At 38.3% G+C, this 24505-nt stretch overlaps 1 protein-coding gene across 1 annotated transcript in view; it reads right to left on the minus strand.

Annotated features, from left to right (window-relative positions):
- Positions 1 to 8853: 8853 nt before the first annotated feature.
- Positions 8854 to 24505, minus strand: part of CDC73 (cell division cycle 73) — a 104463-nt gene continuing 88811 nt past the window's right edge. Inside the window, exons 12-17 of the mRNA XM_050306615.1 lie at positions 24441 to 24476; positions 23948 to 24035; positions 16588 to 16749; positions 14846 to 14946; positions 11508 to 11649; positions 8854 to 10313 (exon numbers count right to left, since the gene is read on the minus strand). Of these exons, the coding sequence (XP_050162572.1) occupies positions 10277 to 10313; positions 11508 to 11649; positions 14846 to 14946; positions 16588 to 16749; positions 23948 to 24035; positions 24441 to 24476 (566 nt within the window). The 3' untranslated portion in view covers positions 8854 to 10276. The remainder of the gene's footprint in view (positions 10314 to 11507; positions 11650 to 14845; positions 14947 to 16587; positions 16750 to 23947; positions 24036 to 24440; positions 24477 to 24505) is intronic.

The raw sequence follows: 24505 nt of genomic DNA on the forward strand, positions 1-24505 counted from the left end.
GCCACCAGCCCGTGACTGGCTTCAGACGCTTTCATCCAAGGGCAGGTATGTGATTGACGGGCTCCCAATCTTGAACGGTACATCGTGCGTGTCTGGATAAAGGAACGATCAGGGGCCCTGCGACACCGTGAGACAGCAAGGAGACAACCCAGGAGATTTGTGGGCTCATGGAGAAGTCCAGGTCCTTGGAGAACCCCCCAGGTCCAACCTCCTCTTAAAATCAGGGCCACAGGCCAGGTCACCCAGAGCCCATTAAGCCAAATCTGGTGTATTTCCAGTGAGGAAAGAAGGTTCTACCACTCTGTGGGCGACCAGTTCCTGTGCTAAATTGCTCTAATGAAGACTTTTTTTTCCTTTCCTTTAGTCCAGACAGAGATGCCCCTGAAGAAGCTTGTCCCTGTTGCCTCTTGTTCTGTCACCATGCATCCCTGTGAAGAAAGAACCAGTCTCCTCTTCAGCTGCCTTTTAGGTACTGAAAAAAACCAGTAGGATCTCCCCTGAGCTTTTAAAAAAACCATTTTAATCTCTCTTCCAGTGATGAAATAAAAACCACTGAAATCAGATGGAGAGTCAACACAGGAGAAACATACTCTATAAACAAAAACAAACAAACCCAAACAAATTGCATTTTTCCTGGGAAAAAACTAACACAAATCATACCTGTGCCCCTGAAAAGTGAAAACAAAGTAATCTGTTTACACCGAACCATCTAAATACACAACCTCCATTTTTAAAATAGTGTTATACAACATAGAAGTTCCCAAAAGGATTAAGTTAGCAGGGCTTATATTAGCTTCAAGGAAACCCTCCAAAACTCAAGATGAAGGCTACTAGGTTAGTAACAGAAGTAGTTTTAGGCAAAAACTACCTTTTCACTTGACCTGATGACTTTAGATCCTTCCAGAGCAACTGAATTAACAGCAGCAAGTTTCCTGGATTTTTTTTTTCAGAAATGTGTATTGCTTATTTGTGACTATTTTATGTAGAATCCAGAGTAACCTCAAGGGGTGCACCTACACCTACACTAGTGCTGCAGTTTGGATGAAGAACACGTTCCCACAGAAAACCTGAATGTTCTCTGCTTAGTTTGCTTGCACTCTCTGTTGCACGTCATGTAGACTTTCCACATCTAATTTAAGATAAATTTACTTTAATACTGGAAATACTTGATCTAGAATCATTAATTTGCTTTACCCTTGCTCTTTTTCAAGCATAATAGTCAAAAAGACATCTGTGGAAAATTACAGGAAAATCATATTAGCTCTGCATGACACAAATAATTATATTAGAGTTTGCACTTTACCCTGTACATTCGGTAAATCAGGTATATCATTCTGTTGAAAGATGCACATTTTACTACAAATAATTGGAGTTAAAAGGGGTGTAACAGGAAGGTAGAAATTAATAGCACAGAATTTCTTTGTAAAGGGCACAAGGCATGCCATTTAGAAGTGTAAGTCAACAGCAATCATTCATACTCTGCAGCAGACAGAATTTTTGCCTTTCAGGCACATATGATATGATGTTTGGACTTACTACCTTCACAGGAAAGCAAAGAAGCTATCAAACACCAGTGTCACTGGGCAAAAGCAATGAATTTCCAGAAAATGTAAGGATTCCAAGTAATCCATCTCAAAATGAGTGCTTTACAATATCATTTATATCAATCATGCTATGGCATTGCTGATGCAAAACGAGTGCAGCCCCATTCAAGCAGCTGTTTTCCAACACAGATGTGGGCCTACAGCTTTTTCCTAACTTCAAAATATTTGATTAAATTTTTTACATTGCTATCAATTTCCAATAGTAGAAAAGCTGCTGTCTTTTGCAGTTATTAGCTACATACTCAGCTAATGTAAGGGCCATGCCAATTTACCTCATGACCTAAATTAGGTTTTGCAGGGTCAGCTAGCTTACCCAGGGAGAAAGATGCCATAATTAGCTGAGTCAGGAGACTACTTCATTAAGATTGTTTAAGTTGCATATTCTAATAAAGGAACTGGCACGATGAAAAAAGAAGGTATAATTTTTTTTTAGCACGTAAATCTGAACCTAAAAGTTCCCATATAGACTTTTTCTGACAGATTATAGAGAATCTACTTATCCCTTCATCTACCCTCCAGAGCATAACACCACAGCAAAAAATAAAGTGAAGCTATGATAAATCATGATTGCCTGTGGGCACTGTAGAAATACGACTCCTTTGATGGTCCTGAACCTCCTCACCTTATTATCACTTTATGACACAGCAGAACCCCCGTTTCTCTGTCCTGATGCTGAAAGCTTCAAGGTTATTGCTGGTTTTTAAGGAGTCTTTTAGTCTGCAGACAGTGCCATACACTGCATTGCTAAGTGTGGTATGGAACATTAAGAGCTGCATTAAAGAAAAAGAGGCATTTATCGTTGCATTTCAGATATAAACTTTATCTCATGTTTTATTACTGAAGAAAAATTTTTGATGCGGATACGACACGGCCAATGACTGTTTACAAGGTTACCAATACAGTTCTGGTCAGCTGAGTTATTTCTGCAAGGATGGAGAGCAGGCAGGTACTGCAATATGATGCCAAGAGGGGAGACTGAGAGCAGAACAACAGACAGGGGGTGAGAAAACCTGGCTATGGGGCTGAGGAAGTGTGGGAATGATGACTTCTTAAGTATTGGGGTTGCTGTGCCCTCTAAATGCCACTACTAAGGAATGACCATAATCCACTTATCTTCCCATTTTCCAGTTATGCAACTCTTCCCAGATGCACTCCCACCTGCACTGGACATAATTCCTGTTTCAAGAGATACTGTTTATTTAAAGGAGCTAAAAACTAGAAAATATTTACATCCGCCCCCTCCCCAGATGTGACTGATGACACATCTGAAGGTATTAATCCAAAAATAACAGTACAAATCATGATTCCACAGGAGAAAAATTAAAAAAATACGTTGTACAAAGAATTGTTGGGCCTGTGATGGCAAATCTATCACCCTTTTGACTTGCAGACTGCAACAGATGAGAACGTTTTGAGGACACCTTGTGTGACATTTCAGGATCATCTAATACTAAATGGGTAAATCCCCGATATATTCCATGCATTTCAAAGATTTCTGGCGGATTTTATTCTCCTGAAGCTCTCAAAGGCTATTTATTGCTTTTGGGAATGGCTAGAGAACATATCTGCCTTCAGTCTGCACCAGTGTTAAAATAAGCCTCCTGAGAGGCAAATGACTAAATGCAGAGTTCTCCTTACCCACCATTTCTCATGTAACTTGGTTACTGTATTGATTATTGTCTCACATCGTATGGCCAAGTGTCAAGTGGGTTCTGAAAAGACTTTCAACATATGGAGAACTCCACACTTGAATTCTGATACATCACAAAAGTAATAGTGTAAAAAAAAAGACAATGTGCCTCAGGATGGATGCACAGTTCTCAGGGGAACAGTAATCTGAATGTATATGCATATAAACACAAAATTACCTGTAATTTTGTACTTAATTTTGTACTTACATGATCATCGAGCCGCCTTGATATCTGGGAGAAAGAAAAGGATAGATGAACAGACCAACAGGTCAAAGCCAGAAAAAACAAGACTAGAAGTGAAAATCAATCAAATTCAAGAGGGATTTTACACCGAGTGAGTTTGTGGATCACTCAATCTGATAAAGGTAAAACGAGATTATTTGGAGCACAATTTATGGTATTAATCCATTGAATACAGAATAAATTTGTTCTATACAGACTTCACAAGGAGTAGTTGTAAATGTACTTCAGGGTAGTAGTTTCACTTTAGTAATCTTGTCCATGTTGTTTAGGTTTGTTGGGGTTTTTGTTTGTTTTGGTCTTGTTGTTGTTTATTTGGGGTTGTTGAGGGTTTTTTGGTGGGGTTTTTCTTCATCTTTAATCCCATTATTCCCTTTTTAGCAACTTTTCAGCAACCAGACTAATTGCTTCCACTGTGCATAAAACAAATGCTCTTTCATACAAGTTTTATTACAGAATAAAAAGATGTCCTCTCTCCAGGGCAACTTGCAGCCTAAGTTTCACACAAGATGCAAAAAGTGAATTTAAACAAAGTCAGGTCAATGAGTGCCTGAAAACCCCTACCCTACAAAGCGTGGTACAAAGATATGAGAGCCTGAAAAAATTCAATCTTCCACTCTAACACCAATGTTCTTCACAGATCCTCAGCAGTCATACTTCCCCTAAGAACTGTTAAATAATTTCATTCCCTGCATTTGGGTTTGATGATGTCCCACTGCACACAAAGCAGCAGCAGGCAAGGTGCTGTTCAGCAACACTGACTTCCTGTGACCTTCTGAACTTTTTAAATTTGCATGCTACAAACTACCGATAATTCACAGCCCTGGAAAACAATCAGATCCACAGTTTGTGCTCTTGGGTTAGTCTCAGTTGCTGTGGTCACCTCACAGTTCTTACTAAATGGTTAATAGCTCTGGAAGACAATAATTTTTTTATTTTCTCCACCGCTCATAATTTTCTTAATTTGATCTGTCTCTCACAAAATCAGTAACAAAAAAAACTAGTGATGTGCTCCTCGAATCATCTGCCAGCTGTGAACAAAGCTGTCAGGTAATTAAGTGTTTACATTTCCCCCAGTCTCAGGTTAAGAACGACTCAACTCAGATCTTGGGATAATCATTCTGCACCTCACACTACCTGTGATAACAGAGAATTCTACAGTTAGAGATTCCTGGAGAATAACCAGAGACATACTGGTAATTAAGGAAATACTAACGAGTATGCCTTCAGTATTTTTATGTTCAAGACCTCAAAGCTTCATTACTACAGGTCAAAATTAAACTAGATAAAAGGATGATGCAGCATTGACTGGGTCATACTTACATTTTTTTTTAAGTTTGTAATCAACTCCAAGACTTAACAGGGAGAAGTTTGAGCTTCTTGTGCTTCCACTGCACTGTCTGGGCACTGATGGGGCAGAGGAATAATTCACAGCTGTGTGCTTACATAGAAACATTGTGGGTTAGGGAACAGTCCCAGTTAGGGAAAAACAAGTCAGGGAAGAAGGTAAGGGGTTGGATGGGTCTCTGGAAAGGAATTCAAGGGGGCAGAAACAAGTGAAAAATTAGAAACCGTTTCTTTAAGGTAATTTTTACATCCCATGTCACCAATAAAAATACTTCAGTGTTATGAAACTCCAGGGTTGGTCTTAATTGATAGGAACAAGAGAAACATGCTTTTTTTGGCTTCTTCTTGAATGCTGCGTTTAGAAAAACATCCCACCTTTGAAAGTCCTCAAGATATTTTTCCTAAGAGTTTTCAGAAGTTGTACTTGAGCTTATGCTAAACTATAACTCTGTAAAAAACATCAATAATATAGTCCAGAACTTGAATAATAATAATATATATATAAAAAATTAGTATTTATCAAAACAGTCATTAAACACAAGTTCATGACAGTTATGTGAGAGTTCAAAAGTTTAACCCCATGAAAAGTTTGTCTTCTCCTTCATTCAATAGTGTCAGTCCCCCTTAGGTTCCTCTGAGATGTCATTTGAACTTGAACCTTCAAAACCACTATGAAAATGTGGGCCCACTGACTGTTAGGCCATATATAATCTACAAACTTTCAAGCAACTGCAGCTAAAGATTTACCTCTGACAGTTTTCAGTGATGCATGCAGGAACCTCGTGAAGCAAGTAAACAGTTTTTCTGCATGTGAAATATACCAAAGGAATTTACAGATGCAAATAAAAACCATAAACCAAGATATTTCTAACAGATTTTATGTACCACCTCCTATCTTTCATTTTATGTGTGAACTTGTCTCTGCAATAAAGTTTAAAAAATTTGAGATTGTTCTTTGCATTTCCATTCTTGTTAAAAAATTACAAAATTTTTGTTTAAAGAAAAATTATCACAGTAGATCAGTCTGGATTGGGCCTGCCACAGTGTACCACCTACCAACAGACTTTGCTGGATTAAATCTCATTATTCTCAGACCTGCCCTCAGTGATACCATCACCACTGAGAATGATGATCTACAGCAAAGTCAACGAAAGCTGAGCCATCACTGAATATTCTGAGTTGGAAGGGACCCACAGGGATCATCCAATGTTATCCTGTGGATCAGTTCCATTAATAAACCATTTTTATTCTCACTAAGTGCCCGAGCTCTACTTAAAACATCACACTCAGTGATCTGTTTTCTGTCACTGCCTCAGAATCCTTGTATCGAGCAAACAGTCTCGGGGTAAAACCAAACCAAAGATGGAAAACTGCACAAGTGTGACTGAAGTCTGGAACTGTTCAGAAGGGAAAGCACAACTACCCCCTATCTTCACCACATCAGTGGAGTTACAAACGAGCTCCTCAGACTGTGACATTCGGAGATTCCGAGTTTGTGGCACATTTTTCCACAGATTAGCTGAACTGTAACCTACTTGGCCAGCAGTTTCTTCAGGCAGGGATTTTAATTTTTCATGAACACATTGCTCTAATAAAGTACTTGGCATTAGTTATGGCCTTTGAATTAAAATGCATTCATGACATTAAATTTTAAAACCACTAAGCCATTAATTTTGACCAGCTTTCCTTTTTTTTTGTATCGTGTTCGCAAGAATTAGCAACTAAGTGCATATTTCACCAGCAGAAGAATAAAAGCTGTATAATAAAACTTACTTTTGCACGTCCCTGCAGAGAATGGCAATATTTTGCCAGCTGCAGAGCCAATGAAAGCCAACACCGAATTTGCTGTTCCAATAAAGGCTGATCTGTCAAATATAACGTAATAGTTTAACTTATGATCAAGGGCAACTTAGTACACAATGTGCTATCTACATTTTTGTTCTGAATTCAGAAATAAAGAGGTTTACAGCATTGCAGAACAGTTCCATAAATTGTCTAGCTCAAGCACTGACTTTAGTACCTATTTGTGAAACCATCTTCCTTCCAAAATTTCCAGGTAATAGCTAAATAGCTGAGCCTCCTCAGCTGAGGATGCTGATCTGCAATTTCTTCAGGTATGCAAGTCCCTGCAGTTGCCCTACTTTACCTTATAAAAAAATTCCCCTTTTGTCTGCTTTGTTCAGGCTAACATTCAAAAGCTCAGATAGTGTAAATCACAGGTGTTTTAGCTTTTAATATAAAATCATTACTTCAGATACATCTGCTGGCCCCACTAACCTTGTTACTAAAAGAAATAATCACCTGCTGACAGTTTGGGAGCCCAGCAGCAGACTTCAAACCAAGTTTTCAGCTTGTTTTATCTCTTTTCATCTCATTCATCCTACACTTATGCAACAGTGTAGTCATATGACACTTAAGATGTTTAATAGAAACAGCCAATTTGATACCCAATTCCCAAGGTAGCATCATCCTACTGTTCAATAAACTACAGTCAGTGCAGTTATAGTCATACATTTTAATTGAGTACAATTTACACACTTTATACACCTCTAAGTAGTGCATCCAATTTGCTCAGCCATAAGAATGCAGCTCACTAAAACAGATGTCTGAACCTCCAGCTTCCCCAGCTCTTAGTTCCCGTTTTCTTTATTACTCTACATTAACTCGTAGATAAATTAAGCATAACATAAGTGCCTAAAATTCCAGCTGTGTTACAAAATGCTGCTGTAAGGCTAAATTTTTAAGTCCAAGTAGTTTCATAATCTATGTGCAGTTATTTATGAAGGCAGCAGGAATGCTTTTTCTGACAGCCTAATTAAACTTCCAATAATGTCAGCAGGAATCTGATTGCAAAATGGCTCATTTTATAAACATCACTACTTTTATGACTGACAAAAATATACATGTTCAGGTGCTGACTCCTTCACAAATACATCTTTTATAACTTGCATCGCAAACTGCTTGAAGTACAAAATTCTGAGATGTTAAAGGTCTAAACCCAACCCATAAAAGCCAGAACAGTTCATACGAGGATTTCCTGGATGTTGTTGCTCTTCTGGCAGTTTCACACCCCTGTAACGTCACTGGTTTCAGAGGCATTACACCCAATATATACTCAAATTTACATCCAAATCAAGCCATCTCCTGTATGGCTCCGTGTTTTGATGCATGTGCAATCCCAGATCCAGTACTGGATCTGGGATTGCACATGCATCGAAAACACGAGTGAAGCAGAGGACAAAGGTAACTGAACCTTGCAGGCCCACCCTGTGACCTGTATGTCCCATGTGGCATGTGAAGCAAACATTTCTTCAGAATTTGCTTTGCAAGTTTGCTGCCCACTGCAGAAGTCTCCTTAAAACTGCACAGGCCATGATGCACTGACTAAGTTTGAAAAAAATTACTTTTCTAATTGGAAATGTTCAAGTTAAAAACTGCAGACATGATATCCCGCTATTAAATGCAATAATGAACCCTAAACTGAACCACTTCCTAATTGTAGCAACTGCTGTGCTGGTGGCCTTTACAGCTTTGCTAGTTATAGTACAGATTAAAACCAAGAACTCAAATGTTTCAGTCCACTCTAGCATGACACTGATACATTTATAAGCTTAAATAGAGGGAAAATACAGTAACTCCCCACACAAATAGCAGAGGTTCTGGTAGTTGTGTAGTGCCTCCTCTTCTCAGTCACTGTGCAGAATCCATTAAAAAATCCACTGTCAGCTGCTTCTGATCTTGGGAGTCACTGGGGTTGTTGTCTGGCAGTTCTGAGCTTTCACATTTCCATCAGGACCATTTAAGATACAGCAGACCAGCAATATAGCAGGGGTGGAAACATACAATTAAAAGTCAGACCTCACACTCCTCATAAATATAAGGCACAGTTTTAAAAACCTCTTAAGGAGATGTGCCTTTGGGTTTTATTAAAAATGAAGGTAACGTCAAATAAAAGCAAAACTAAAACGGAATAGGTAGAACAGTTTATTTTTGTCAAACCTTAAATGTAAAGTATATTAAAAAAACATGGTTTGGAATTTCAAGAACAGGAATATAAACATGTATTTTCTATCCCAGAAAAAAAATCATGCAGGTGTTACAGTATTTGATCATTCTCTACATTCACTGGTATGCAACATCAACTTAATGTTATTAATAGACACAGAGATGCTGTAAATTGGTACAAAACCCAGGGTCTTCTGGCCTCACACTGTAGATGAAGCAAATCTGTTCTTTGGTAATTGGAGAAGGCTCGTTTTCCATTCCAATGCAGGACTGTTAGGAGGCCATATTAGCCACTCAGCTCAGAAAATTACAACTCCTGTAGACAGTCTGGGCTACTTTTGTCACAAGAAAATCGTATTAGAGGTGGTATTAGAGGTATAAATGCAAAGAAGTTAAAATTATTCATTCCTCGTGGTGGCTTTTTCAGGGGAAAAAAAAAATCCAAACTCTCTCCTCCTCTGTTCATTGTTTAATCTAGGTAACATTTAGACTCATATGGAAAGGTATTTGCTAGATGGGAATGTACACATGCATACTTTCAGTTTAAATAAAGAGACGTGTGTGGAGAATGGTAATTTAAAGTTAACATGACTTGAAGGTACTCCTATAATAAAGTTTAAAGATTTAGTAAACCGGGACATTACAAATCCAAAAAAAGCGCTTCTAGATTTTTTCATCTTCCCTTTTTTTCAACAAAGACTGACAGAATATACATATACAGGTTGACATTTCGATTTATCCAAAACAACTTCCACTTTGCTCAGTTGGCAAGTCCTACTGACTAAAATGTAGCATTCATTCACAACAGAATTATTTTCAGTAAGTGAAACGATAAGCAAAGAAAACCCAAAACTAAGCTCAGAAGCGAAGTGGTTCAGGAAGCCTGGGAACACCTACGTGTGTGTCAGTGTGCCTATGGTTTTTATTTTTATTTTGTACATTATATACCTAGACACACGCACACATATATATATACACAGCCCGTGCGCACACGCGCACACACACACACCTTTGGGACCTGCATGGAGACCAACCTACCTTCTACTAAGGAACCAAACACATTATATATATTTAAAAATGTGGCTAATTTAACAAAACAAGAGAAGGAACTGCTGCTATCAAAATATACAATTTGGATTGCAGGCTAGAAGGCTAACAACATTAAAAAAATAGTTTTAAGCAAAACCCCTTTGCTTCTGAATAACAACAGGTATCAACCTGCCATAGCATGAATCATCCAAACAAGATTTTATAAAAAGTTTAAACTGTGACCCTTCCTCATTTGTAAAGTTCTTGACATATCCTATAGTGCGAGCTGTGGTCTCCAAACTGGAGCCCCTTCCATTTTTCTCAATCCATACTTCAGGAAACAAATGGCAGCTGAAGGATTCAGAATCTCAAGTGAGATTTGTGCTTTACCATATACCTGAAAAAAATTATCAGAACACAGTATTACTACCCTGGTGGCATTTACAGGAGTTTTACTCTCAGGAACAAAACGCGCAGACGTTGTTAAAACAGAATTCTTACAGAATTAGAAAGTTGCCAAAGAGATGCAATGTCTTATGCACCATATAACTCTCTGTTACGCACAGTATTTTTCCCACTAAATGACAGTCAGCTAAAACCTTGTCTTGAAGAAAATTCACATTTTCCAAGGAATCAGATGACTTTTAACATTGGAAGCCTCTTTTAAAGATAACTAGTTCATTCTGGGAGTTCACCTATATTGTTTATCTGAGATCTTTAAATAGGAAGCCATAGAAAGTTTGACGACTGGAATTATTTTGACAATTCCCACAGGATTTTTCTTTTTCACTCCATCATTCAAGCAGTTTGCTGTGCACTTAACATATAAAGATTAAACATTCATGAAATGCATGGGCTTCTCCCCTTCCTCGATATTACTTCAACTGCTTCACGATAATAAAGTTTCTTCTACAGCGTGAAAAAGGTATTGCAGTGAAATTCTGATTCAGGAGGGCTCTGAGCCACAGAGAAGCAGAGTCAGAAGCAAAGCAGCTTTTCACAGAGCTGCTGATGTTCCCCCACCCCTCCTTCCCACAGAAGGCAGGGCTAAATACTCAGAAGGCCCCTAATACAGACAAGAATAACCAACCCAATGTTCTACCCAGTGCTGTGGACTTGGAGGCATCAGGGTAAGACAGTGCTTTGTGGCTCTTCATCTTAAGGTAGTTTGTCACCTTTTCTAGACTGTCACTTTGTGAGGTGGAGAAAGAGGAGGAGAGCTTGTAAGCTCAGAGCTGCAGTCCGTGGGGAAGGCTGGGGAAACAAAGGAAAATTCTAGAGCACCTAGACTGTCCTCCATTCCTTGCCTTCTGCCTGAAGGGACGTGGGGAACCACGGCATTAATTGATGATTAATGGTAGCTGCCCTTGTGTAAATACAGGTGTATTACACTTCAGAGATTGTTATTTACAGCCTGTAAACATATACCATGATGTTCTATTATGTTCATCGGGGAAAATCCAAACAAGCACCATCTTCAAGCTAAAACACTGTTCAGGTGTCTAAGCGGTATAAAATCTCCCTGATGCCAGAACTTCAAAGTCTCTCCAAACATCCTAAAAGCATCAAGGCTTTTCACCAGCAAACATACCTGTCCAAAGTTTCCCAGAAGCGTAGAAATACCGGCCTGTCCAAGTGTCTTTTGTGGTAGCTGAGTTCTAACACTGTCACGTCCCACTTCTGTACATTTGGATCCAGACGCACTTCATCATATTTGAGATGAAAAGCTTTAACTACAGGAAAAAGGAAAGCATTTAGTGTACAAGACTTGACAGTGGTTTGTTATTAGTCAAAGAAAATTCCCACCACATCACTCTTTTTTTCAGAATGAAGCCTGAGAGCAAAGTTAATAAGCCCATAACCCAAGGAAGTCAACTAGTTTCTAAATGACGCTGAGCTAAATATAATGGTCGGTGGCTCTCATGCTATTAGAGGTTTAAGTGAAAGGGCAGCCCCTATTTTTAGATGCACAGATTCCAGGAGAAAGGCAGAAACCCTTTGCCAAGTCAAGTGTATTTTCTTTGAGAAACAAAGATGTTACTTCCGAAAATCTTCCGACTGTCAAAGAATTAAAAATAATTTAAAAGGGCTTTTGAGAGACCACTGAGAAGGAAGCCTGGCTACTTCCTGGAAGTCTGAGTAGAAGATTGATAGCAGAATGTCAGGGTAACCTCCAAAGGCTACATGAACCATTCTGAGAAATTTAGTAACTGCCAATTTTCCCTGATGTAGTACTCAGCTAAAAATGGTGAAATATTAACTGTTGTTTTTCTCTTGGGAACCATTGTCATATGTGAATTATGTAAAGCCCAAGCATTTACACAGTTAGCACTAAAAGCAAAGTATCTAAATCTTGTACAATTTCTGTCTGGTAACCAATTTGATGATTTGAGTAGTATTGGAAGAGTAAAACAGAAGCATTTGACCAGGCTTGTCAAAACTAGTTATTTTTAATGCCATGGTTGTATCGTTTTCTAATACCACACTCTTAATTTTGTCCTCCACAGAATCCACCTACAGTTTCAGCTAAATGGCTAAACCAGATAAAAATAATTTTAAAAATCAGTTCTTTTTTCCAGATCTATCTAGGCATTCCCTACAAGATTGCTATGTCAAATCAGCTTTTCTCTTTTCCAGCTGACAAACTAAAGAAATTTTCATCTCACTTGTACCTCTGCCAGATACATTTCCAAGCTTTGTGAATGGAAACCAAGAATAAATATACATTATCTTTGCTATACAACATAGCATGTACTCAAATAGCTCCAGAGAAATCAAACAAAATACACTGGGGCCATGCATTTACAGAAAACACCTGACAGAGCCTCTGCATAAAGGTTAAATGTTATTGAGCAGACGACAATCCACTTCTGAATCTGAAACAAATCACTATTAAAGGACACTGATGTGCTCCTGGAGTAAGAACTTTAAAATGGTATCCAAAATTAAGTATTTGTTCGTTAAAGTGACATCATTCAGAATTTCATCCCAAACATCTACTTGCAGTTATAAAATGAAGCTTATTTGCTACGTGAACATTAAATACTCAGACTGCCTGTTAAGAAAACTAAGGAGAACAATTTTAGAGACTCAGTTAATGAAATACTGTGTGACACAGCAATTGGACAAATAAAACCAGTTGGACAGGCTCTGACCCAATACAAATTTTATTGAGGAATTCTTTCTGGTAAGCTACCTGCTTGTTTTCTAACATGACAGTGATAAGCTTTGAGTATTTGTTAGTCAGTAGAAATACAGACATTGAAGAAGAAATGCAAACTGCAGATGAAACAATGAATGGTTGCAAATCCCAGAAACCACATTTATGAAGACTATTAAACACTATAAAAACAGCAAAGCAACACCTTCAGGAAAAATTAAACACGTACAACTGGACTGACATTGTCTGGGTTCCCTTCATTTACCTGTTCTCATTTGAGGGGTAAGTCACCAGGAAAAGTCAGAGATGGTCTTTATCAGGAATATATTTTTAAAATACCTTGCTTTGAAGCAACATAACGCTTTTCTAAAATTAAAATTTCAATGTATGTGTTGAGCAAGACCAGAGATACTTTTACTTTCACTTGAAAAGCATAACAATTTGTGCACCTTCAGATTGAACTGTGCAGGCTGTGACTGAGAACTTCTTGGCAAAGACCAGAAATGTCAATACATGTCAGAAAATCCCTACAGCCCTCTATACATTTATATATACAAAATATTAGAATTAATAGGAAGCAGCATGTGACTGCTAGTTAGACCATAAATATTTCACTGCATTTCTCTTGGTTTTGCCTTTCACAATTCCTGTTTTATCTGCATCTTTACTTTGACGTGTTGTTTTCTTCTTTTATTAGTCTCTTTTGTCAAGTTCTCTCCTGTGGTGTACTTTTGTTTTTACACTGACTTTCCGGCTCTTTCACTCTTCCTTCTCAGTCTCATTCCCCCCTTAAGTGACTTATTCTATTTTCCTGTTCACAGACCCATTCTTAGCCTTGCTGCCCAGCTGTTGGGTTTTTCCCTTGCTGCTTGGCAAACAATCTCTTTCCAGACTCTGCTTCACATACCAAATAGGTGCACACATAACACCTGATAAAACTCGTTTCCTCATCATACTGACAGATGACAGACTCAGCTAAGGTGGGTTTTGGTTTGTTGGGTTTGTTGTTTCTTTTGTGTGTGCGTGCTGGTTTGTTGTGGGTTTTTAAAAAAAAAAATCTGTGGCTCAGAAACCACTGGACACTATCAAAAGGTCTGTTTTCTAAGGCAGTTCCACACTGAAGCAACAGAGAAGAGCAACTGGCAGTTTCCTTAGATATTATCGTCCACCTCACTGGCAGAGGAGTGAAGTGTGCAGGGAAGTGCACTTTGCCTCAAAGCACAGCACGTACGCTTGTGAGAACTCCCAAATTTAACTGTTCAGATCTATACAGGGCTAACATCTGGCTCACTTGAAACTTTAAACTTGAGCTTTTTAAAACTTTTAAGCTTTTATCAGACACCAGATCATATTTTTAATGCCTTCTTAGTGGAATACTAGGTGGTTAATCCTCTGTTCAAAGGGGCAATGCAATGTGAAGACAGCCTGCAAACCTGTTATCGACTGATTGTTAGAATATGCGTTGTCTGTTCACCTTTTATTTTAGAAGCTTGGAAAGCAAATTTGTGCACTAGCTATTCCTGACTCTTAAAGATGACAGCTCTGAGAAGATTTCTGTGAGCTTCCACAGGTCAGAACAAAAGAACTGCAGAGGGCACATTAATATTCAGTGTCTGTGAGCAGACCAAAGCCACTGCCTGCTCAACCAGCCCCATCCAACAGCACTGGGGAAGCGCTTTGCCATAAGCACAAGAAACTTTGCCCTCAAGAAACCCCAAGCCCAAAAAAAAACCAACCCAAGACATCTAAACCCAACATAAACCCCTTACTTTTTGCAAAGATATCGACAGGAGATCCATCAGGCAGGAGCCAAGGCCAGCCTTTGAACTGCCAAGCAGGACCCTGTACGAACACGGCCACCACGCGATCCCTGCGAACACAGAAAGGCACCGACACGGTGACGGCCTCCAACATTTCAGTGACATGCTTTCCTACACAGGCAGTGTGCCTTGGCATGGCTTCTCATTTCAGGAACAACAGCACAGCACATTTAGCAAGCTCACCTCCAGCACAACAACCGCTTTTCCTTTGTTAAGCAAAACCAAAAATAAAATTCATGTGGTTACTCTGGACTTTCAGCTCTGTTCAACTTTGCAGCTCAGTTTCTCATGTTACGATTTTAAGAAGTCAAACAGTGTTTATTTGTGGTCATTATTACTTTGCTTTTAAAATGTGCTCCAATGTTTTTAAAGATAATCTTCTGTGAACAGCACTGTAAACTGAGGTGTGTCCATTTAAAAGCCTTTATTCTGAATTCTGCCCACTCCAAGTTAAAATTCCTGCAAAGTGCATCATCTTTTGTAAGAGTACAAACTATGGTCTTTCTGTTGAACGTTTACATCATCCAACCACGGTTCCCATCTCCACAAGAAATAACGACCTCTCTAATCTAATCCCAAATTAATTCATTGTAAAATCCACCAAATGCCAAATGGAAAAGAATAATCAAGGTGGAGTTTTGATATGGCTCTCTTGGATAAAACCAATATAAAAAAACCCCACACCACTTCATATCTTGTGTCAGAAGCACTTTAGATCTAATTGAAATGGTTCTTAAAGGTTTGATCATTAAACATTGTAAGTGCTATTTGATATTCAGAATTTCAAACCCATGGATTTCTGATTAATTCAAGCTCTAATGACAGAGAACAATTAATTTAGGAACAAGACCTTTTCAAAGTATTCCTCTCCATTAAAATCTAATGTGGAAGTTACAAAACCACCAAGTATGTCACCATCCACGTCTAAAATCTCCACACTTGTGAGGAAGAAATAAAAATGCTGCATAATGCACTTCATTAAATAACAAAAAAGATATAAAACAATAAAAATATGCTTCTCCAGAATTTTCTTCCTCACAGAACTATTTTTCATAGCACTGAGAAACGTGCTACTGACCAAATAATCTGTTTCCAGCTTTTTAATAAAAGTAAAAACTATCTATGATTCCCTTTCCCCAACTAGGGCTCTCCCTTCAGATGTAAACTTCCACCAATGATTTCAATTCAATGAATTCTCTCCAATACTGGAATCACTGTTCAGTCTTTACTGTCTGAAGTATTTTCTTTCTTTAACTATTAAAAAAGTTGGAATGTCAGATGCTGAAGGTCTACAAACATATCTTCCCAACAGACTTTCCTTCAGAAAGCAGGTAAGAAAGAAGGGTTTTCTCCCAGATCACGGTTCAGTGACCTGCACATTACAGTATCACAAACCACAAAAACAACATGAACATTTCTATTTGAATTTCTGGACCATTTCAGGCAAACCTAATAAAATCAGCTGTGCTGCTCACACTGTGAAAATGTAGAGTGTGTTGCAAGTTTTTAAGACCTTTTTAGATGAGTTCATTTTCATACGATTTTCACCCAAAGACTCCCGTGCACTTAATCAAACCTGGTCTTATATCTGTATCTTCGCTTTTTAGTGAATTTCATGGTATTTTATTGGCCCTCTCCAAATTCTGCATTGTCCTGCTTTAAGAAATTTTGCCAAGGAGAAATGTATTTACCAGTCTTGTGGCATAAGCTTCAGAGGCTGGTCGACTACTCGGTAAGGTACAGTCACGCTGACTGTAGTTCCCCCCGGCTGCATCTGGTCCTTCCTCCTCTGGATTAGAGTTTCATTCTCTCGTTGACAGCCTTGTTTCTTCTTTTCATCTGATGGTACAAACCTCGGGGAATAACAAAGCACTCAGTAGACAAAGGCAATTTACTTGATGGGATCAGCAGAAGAAGTAACAACTTGATGAGAACTTGGTGTTATTGGCAGCAGTCACTGCAGCCATCTCATCTTCACTGTGTTAACTCTCCACTGCTACTCGTTCAAAACAGCAAAAAAATGTAAGAACACTGTTTCATAAGCCCTTCTGATAAAAACAGTCATACTAAAACTACAAAATACCCCTCGAAAATACAGCCAGACCTGGTCTTGTACATTCATGGTGCTCCTTGTTGAGCGCACACAACACATTTGGAGATGAGGACCCAGATCACAACCTGCTAAGTGACCCTAACTCCTTTTTAGTGACCAAGTGTAACCTGGGCTCTAAAACAATTGCTTCCTGGAACAAATTTTGAGAGCTCTTGGAGCCTTCAGAATTATGTTTTCTCAAAAAAATGGGATTTTTGGATAAAAAGGTTTTTTTGAGTAAGGTGGGTTTTTTTTCGAGGATGGTGATTTTACATTATCAATTATTCATCTGACATATGATACTATAATTTTTTTGTTGTTTTCTAAATAGCTTCTCTGATAGAATAAGTGCTCAGAAAATACAGATGTGATCCCTGTATGACAAAAATAATTGCTTAAGATATGACACCCCCACACACACAATTAATTACAGATCTTTAATCTTTCAGCCCTCTCACCTTAAAAAATAGATGCGATCCCATTTCAAGGCCCTCCTCTTTATGGTGATAACAAAATACACAGAACAGGTCTCAAAATGTGCAACATAAACATGAGAGCAATGTAGGCCTTTTTACATATAAATCTCAGTGGATTTTGTCAAAGAAAAGACGACACAGTCATGTATTTTATAGAACTAAAACTATGTCACAGAAGGGGAAGTTGATGTACCAGTGTCACCCACCAGGCCAGCAAAAGAGGGGAGTTCAGACCCACTTCCTCCTGACTCTGCACTCAGAACCTCCTGCTGCACTGTAACACTCTCACACTGTAACTTTATTTCTACAGCTTCTATAAAATTAAAACAGTGTTTCACTAAAATGCAATAGTTACCACCAGTACTGGTGCTACATTTTAAAAAGCACGGTACTTAAGTGGTAATATTTCTCTTCATTACAGCACACACTGTGCTTTTGAGCAGCTTACTATATTTTTTTGGTTGTTTGCCCCATTTCTATTTGTTCTCTTCAATCTATTTCTGCTGGAATACTAAAACCCAATTTGAATGTGCTTTAACAGGCAGACTGCACTTCCTATTGCTGGAGGAACAGGAAGAAGAATGCAAAATTAAATATGAAGAAAAGTTCATTATTCTGTCCACTTGAAAATACTCCTTTTCACTACATACCCAATGAGAAAGCAGCATTTTGGGGAGAAAACCCCAACCAAACAGACACATTTTAAGGCAGCAGGTGAAAACTGCCAATAAACCTTCAGGCAAAACTGGTTTACTTTTGTAATCTAAATGAACAGATGAAGCCCCCTTACACTCTTCATGATTTAACAGTGTTTCACAAACAAAGTCACAAGTAATTTCCAAAGTGTGTGTCCAAACTTTCCAAAGGAAAGTAAAAAACACCCCAAATGACTGTGAAAGGTGCACTAAAGCTGCCTAGTACTGCAACTGCAGAAAAAGCATTACAGGTGTTAAATGATGTGCTCTGAACCAAACTATGCTTATCTGTCTAGTACGTGTGTGACACCATCATTCTAATGGAAACAGAAACAAAAAAGCTACACAGGACACTGGGGAAAAGTTCCCTCAGGTCACCCAGAATATTACCTCAAAAAAGTTAAGATAATCGTTTTCCCAATAATTGAAGTAATTTGAAAACAGTTAATATTTACATATACTCGTATCTATCCCAAGAGACTGACATGTACAATTGCATGCTACACAGAAGCACTCAGTGCAGTTCTGCTTTGGAAAAAGCTCCCAAATGGGACACCAAAACTGAAGTATTTCTAATCCATTGGCTAATTTAAAAACTCAAAAGCCAGGTGCACCTTTAACCATGAGCAAACCTACCGGCCTGTCCTGACAACACGTCCTAGGCTTTGCTTTGCCAGTACTGATGTTTTATATCAGTAAACTATTTTATAACTTAAAATGAGGATTTGCTTGGTGGTCTTCAGTTTTTAAGAAAACCATTAATGAGTCACTCATCGCCAATTAGAACTAAAGGAATCCGAGCTGAAAGGAATGGAAATAAAACAGGGGTTTTTTTAAATAATAATTTAAAAAAATTAGAAATGCAACCCCTCAAACACTTTTATCCAAATGGTAGGGTTTATAGGAAAAGCCAGGATCACCTAAAATGGTGGACATATTGAGAAGAATTTTGTTATTCTGTATCACATGCACTACACAAGAACAAACTCTTACAGAATATGTAAATAAAACCCAAACAGCCCTACTTACATTACAGTGATAATCAAATATTCATATCAACGGGGATCCAAAAGGTCACATTTTAAATTTAATTTGTAAATACGAGGAAGCAAAAACATTTTAAATGCAAACAGGAAAGCCAGGCACCCCTACCAAATTTGACAAGAAGCAATGTTGCTTTTGTAGAGTCTAACAACTTCACCAGTCTATCTGAGACCTCTCAAATTTGGCTGGAACAGGCATTCTCAATTCTATTTCTAGCTTTAAATGTTTCTGTGTTTAAAGAACTCATTTCAACGCTGGTTTATTGGCAGTTTCTCTCCATTTCAGCTAGAAATTGTGTTACAGCCATTAAGGTACCATTTGGTTGTGCCTCAGTTATTTACCTTCCAGACAACTGCTTCAGTTTTATTTCCTGTAAAATCCTGAATGTTTTTGAATGCACTTCTCTAGGACACAACACAAGATATCTTGCTATCTGAACTTCCTGAATTCCTAAACACACCGAGAGCAGGAATAAGGGACAGCTCTCAGAAACTTTATGAAATAACTGCTTGCATTTCTGGGAACCATCGATTCAATAAGTAAAAACTCATCTGCTTAAGAACCAAGAATCAATAGAAATTACTGTGGGATTATAAACTTAATCATGGCCTATGCCATCACTACCTGGACATAAAGCACAAGCTTAAGCAGTGTATTAAACACCCAAAAAAAGTTTTCCCTTGGAAATTATTTATATTATTATCATATAGCACTACAGCCAATGGTTTAACTGCACATTTGTACTTGACACGTTTGTAATCATTCAAAACACTGGCAATGTATTCTGAAACATGACTGTGCAGGACACTATCTTATGGCTTCTCTGGATTACTATTCCTTAGTAAAAACAACAACAAAAACAAACAAAAAAACAATCAAACAAAACCACAAACAAACAGCCCCCAAAAAACCAAACAAATCAAAACACAACAAACCTTATCTACTGAGAATGCACTTTTATACCCCTATTAGGAAATTAGTAGCACTCCCATCTCTTGCTGTTAATTGCCAAAATCATTATCCTCATAAGAAATGGTGCACTCTCACTTTCCAAAGACAGCAGGTCCCTTTCCCAAGGTAACAGGCAAGTGACTGAACAAGATCAAATTATGGGGGGTAACTGGCAAGATATAACCCCCTGAACTGCCTGAGCTGCTCATGCCTGGGCTCTAAACTCACATCCATCACCAACATTAACTTTAAAACACTTTCACTGAGGTCAGATCAGCACTTCCTGGCCCCCAACTCAGGCCCACTGAAAATTGCATGGACGGAGAACAAGGCAACTGCAAATGTTCCCCAGTAACTGAGATCATCATAATACCCATTCTCTTGTGTTCAGAACTGCAGACTTATTTTTACAGCCCTCTCAGTATTTCTGTTATGTTACTGTATCAAAAGCTTTATACACCTATTTCTGCAAGAGAACAAAGCTCATTTTTTGTAATACATCATCTCTAAATCTATCCCAGCTACTCTGCTCAATATCAAAGCTGGATAAAGCCCCGTGAGCTGCCTGGCCACAGCTGGTGAAAGGCATCATACCTAAGAGCATCATCATAATAAAAATACATAATCATCACCTAATCATTCACATCTCCCTGATGTCACTCCTGCTTCGCCTTTGTTCCATGTAATGGTAAAGCCTTGCCTCTGAAAAGCCTGACTTCAGATATTCTCCAATGCTTACTCTGGAAAGCCAGATTTTACACAATAATTGTGATATCCAGTGTTGCATTTTGCTAGTGAGTAAGAATAAAGCATATTATATAAAATATTTTTAAGAAGCTTCACAATATATTAGAACGTACTGCATTGCTGATTTTAAGTTAAATTCTTTTTACTGTTTCAGAAACTTTTCATTTTATGTTGTACTTGGCTCCTTAGAAAAATAACCTTTCAAAACAAGTTATCAAAAGTATTTGCTTGTTACACATCACGTGACTTGTACGTATCACAATTATATACAGAAATATCCTCCTTAAAGATCTAAGTTGCAACAAATATATTGAACAGAAAAAGCAGATATCTTAAAAGAAAATTCTTAAACCAGTACCAAGCTTTGGGTTTGTCATTATACACATTTCGTTCTACATATGATAATTTTCCTGCTTTCCATATTCTCTGCCTTAAAAGAGCATAACATTAGTGATAAACTGAAGATGCTAAGCATACAAATGTGAGCCAAATCTGGCATGGAAAAAACTCTAATATACTGCAGAGCTATGAAAATGCTTAGTAAAAATGCTGGTATAATTAACAGGTTTCTTTCAGTTCTTAACAATGGAATTTAAGACCTACCATAGTACTGGAGGAAGACTCTCCTGTTTATTTTATAACCACCAACCTAAAATATCTGTCACTGATAGCACAGTTAAGTTTTTTTCATATCCAAAGTGACAAAGCATCGCAGTCCAGTTATTTATTAAAAAAAATCCAGCACTGTAGACAAAAACTATCCTAAAGGACAGAGATTCCCAGCTATGACTAAGTTTTGATTTTAAGTGGTTTGGTCTCTAACTATAATTTCAGGTAATTCCTTTCCTTATTTTGTTTTAAGAAACATTTAAATGGATGGAATCACAGAAGTCGCTTTATTTATGAAACCCAAACACTCATTCTTTATGATCATACACTTCACAGATGTCTGCTGCCTCAGGGATCAGACATGGAAGTAAAACCCATCCTATAAATAGCTTCCACACTGTAACCATCCTGGGGGCATCATTCTCCCAGGCTTCTCCTACTTTTCTTCACAGTCTCCCCTGCAATGGTTCTTCCCTTCCCGCTCCAAAAATCTCTTCTCCTTTCACTGTATCACCGATCTCCACTAATGGCAACTACAAGAAGGGTGACCACCTCTAGAAATACAAGAAATGCAAATCTACCTTCATCTTCCTCAGCAGGGATAAGGGAGGGAGTAATAACTTAGGTGAGCCTTTTCTATCTAGATAATATTTCTTTATTCCTTGTGGCAATGACAGGAGCCTTTGAAATCTCTACTCTTCTCAAATTTAGGTGTATGTGGGCAATGAGTTAAAGAAGGTGGTGACTTAAGAGGCAGAAATTAGTTAAGTCTTCTTCCCTTGGAAAACCATCATATATCTATCAATCACTCTCTACATCAAGATTAGTTCTACACTCTGCATAGCTGAACAGTAAAATAAACCCTGAAGCCTTTCCTAAACAAAGTACTTCAATAAATCTGAATGCAACAAAATACAGCCCAGGTGGTGTATTTCCTAGAAGAGCACTGCAACTGTCATGGCTAAATTAACATTTTGCTCTTCTGAATTCTGCTGTTGCCCTTCCGATTCATTAACATACCTTGCTGCTTTGCTTTCTCTTTCATACTGGTTAACTACATCAGTGTCCTCCTTTGAACCCTTAAACTTCATTTCCTTTTTTTTTCTGGATCATGTTCCCTGCATTCTGAATATCAGCATCCTCACGGGACTGGGCTTCAGAAGTTAACTGCAACTTTGCCCTGATGGAGCTGAGAACAGCTGAAAACTGCATCTCCTGGCACAGATGTGCTTAGACAGGACACACAGGTGCCTTATTCCTTCCTAGGTATTCCCATACCAGGCACAGGTACAGATGTACACCTACGTATATAAAGGGAGATGTAAAATCCAAGGCTCGTAAGAACCCACATAAACAAACAACATCTCTGTCAACCCCATTACATCAGTCCAGTGACTGCTTGCACATTATTAAACTGTAATGTTAAAAGCCACCCTTCTCTCCAATTAAATCTTTCAGAGCAGACATCAATAGTCCAGCACTTCCTGGATCCTGGATGGTGTGTGGCAGTGAGCTGGGAACTCCAATTAGATCAGAAGGCGCCTCGGATCTCACAGCACAGCTTTATAAAATCCCAGGGCAGCTCCAGTGGAAGCCAAGGCACCACAATAGGACAGGCTGCTTTTGAAGAAGAGCAGTTTTACAGTCTCATAAAAGACGAGAGCAGGGGGTGATAAAAAGACAACCCCTCCATTTTTTGAAAATACCACTGTGGACAATCTGCAACAGTGTATTTCTCTCTGAAAATGACTGTCTGTTTCAAAAAAAAACCAACTGATATTTACTGACAGGCAAGCCTAAATGCCATGATCTGTTGGACAAGCAGAAAGATTCATTCAGCCATAATGAATTAAATCTTAGAATAATCAGATGTGTGATGCGATAATCAAATTTTAGCAACTCACTGATATTTCCTGGATGACTTTGCACCAATACTTCACAACAATATGTGAACTTGAAAAAAAATAATTCTTTATTTACACAGCCAGCTGAGCTGCTTGGCTGATACAGCCTGACACAGACCCTCCAGTCCCCTTCTTCCTTATGAGAACTGTGGTCATTTCCCAAAACTTTTTCTGAGCTCCAGGAGCACATTGATCCTCTTCTCTAAGCCTTCTTCCATTGTAAGGGTTCACTGATTGGTGTATTTATGTCACATAAAAGAAAACCACTGCAGACACTGAAGTGGTACTGCAAGACTCTCTCCTCAATCTGCCCACTGGGCTCAGAAGTCACAAATGAGCCAAAACTCTGAAACTAAGTTTTTGCTTTATTCCTGCTCGTCAAAAGGAATTAATTTCTTTTATACTCTGGTCTGTAAAACTGGCTTGTCACAAGAGAGTAGATGAACCCTCTTGCTTAATTACTAATTAGGTACTAGTATAACTTTGTATCTGAAAACAATTTGTTATACAGTATGCTCTAATCAGCTACTTACTTCAGATCTTGCAGAAGGTCCTTTGCATTAAGCATTGTTATTAAAGAGGTCGTGGCTGCTGGAATAATGATTATGGGAGTTCGAGACCCTGTAGAGATAATAAAGTTAGACTTGCCTTGGGGTTTTTTTGATGTGTTTTGGTCACTGGTTTTTCCCCACCCCTTTTTCATTAAAGGAGCTGGACATAAAAACAGAATTTTCCTTAACAGAATTTTCCTTAACATCTTGGAAAAATATTCAAGGAAAATGGTAGGTAAAAACTTTTCTAAACTAAAGGTTTTCACTCACAAAAGAAGCATATCATTGTATCATGAGTGTCTAAGTAAGGGTAGAACCCGTATTTAGCAAAACAGAATGCTGTCTGCATTCCACTCCTTGTTTATGGCGTTGCTTGTGGTTCCAGGAAAAAAAAAAAAAAGAGAGAGAGAAAAAAAAAAGAGCAGGCACAATTCACACAAAAATGAAAAGGATCATGTAACTAAAACTGACTCACCTTTTTTCTGGTTTGGAGGTGGTCTTGCTTGAGAAACTGAAAAAAACCCAGAAAACACGTCAGGA

Source organism: Myiozetetes cayanensis, unplaced genomic scaffold (assembly GCF_022539395.1).
Source record: "Myiozetetes cayanensis isolate MyiCay16 unplaced genomic scaffold, myiCay2020 scf12, whole genome shotgun sequence".
Classification (NCBI taxonomy): Eukaryota; Metazoa; Chordata; class Aves; order Passeriformes; family Tyrannidae; genus Myiozetetes; species Myiozetetes cayanensis.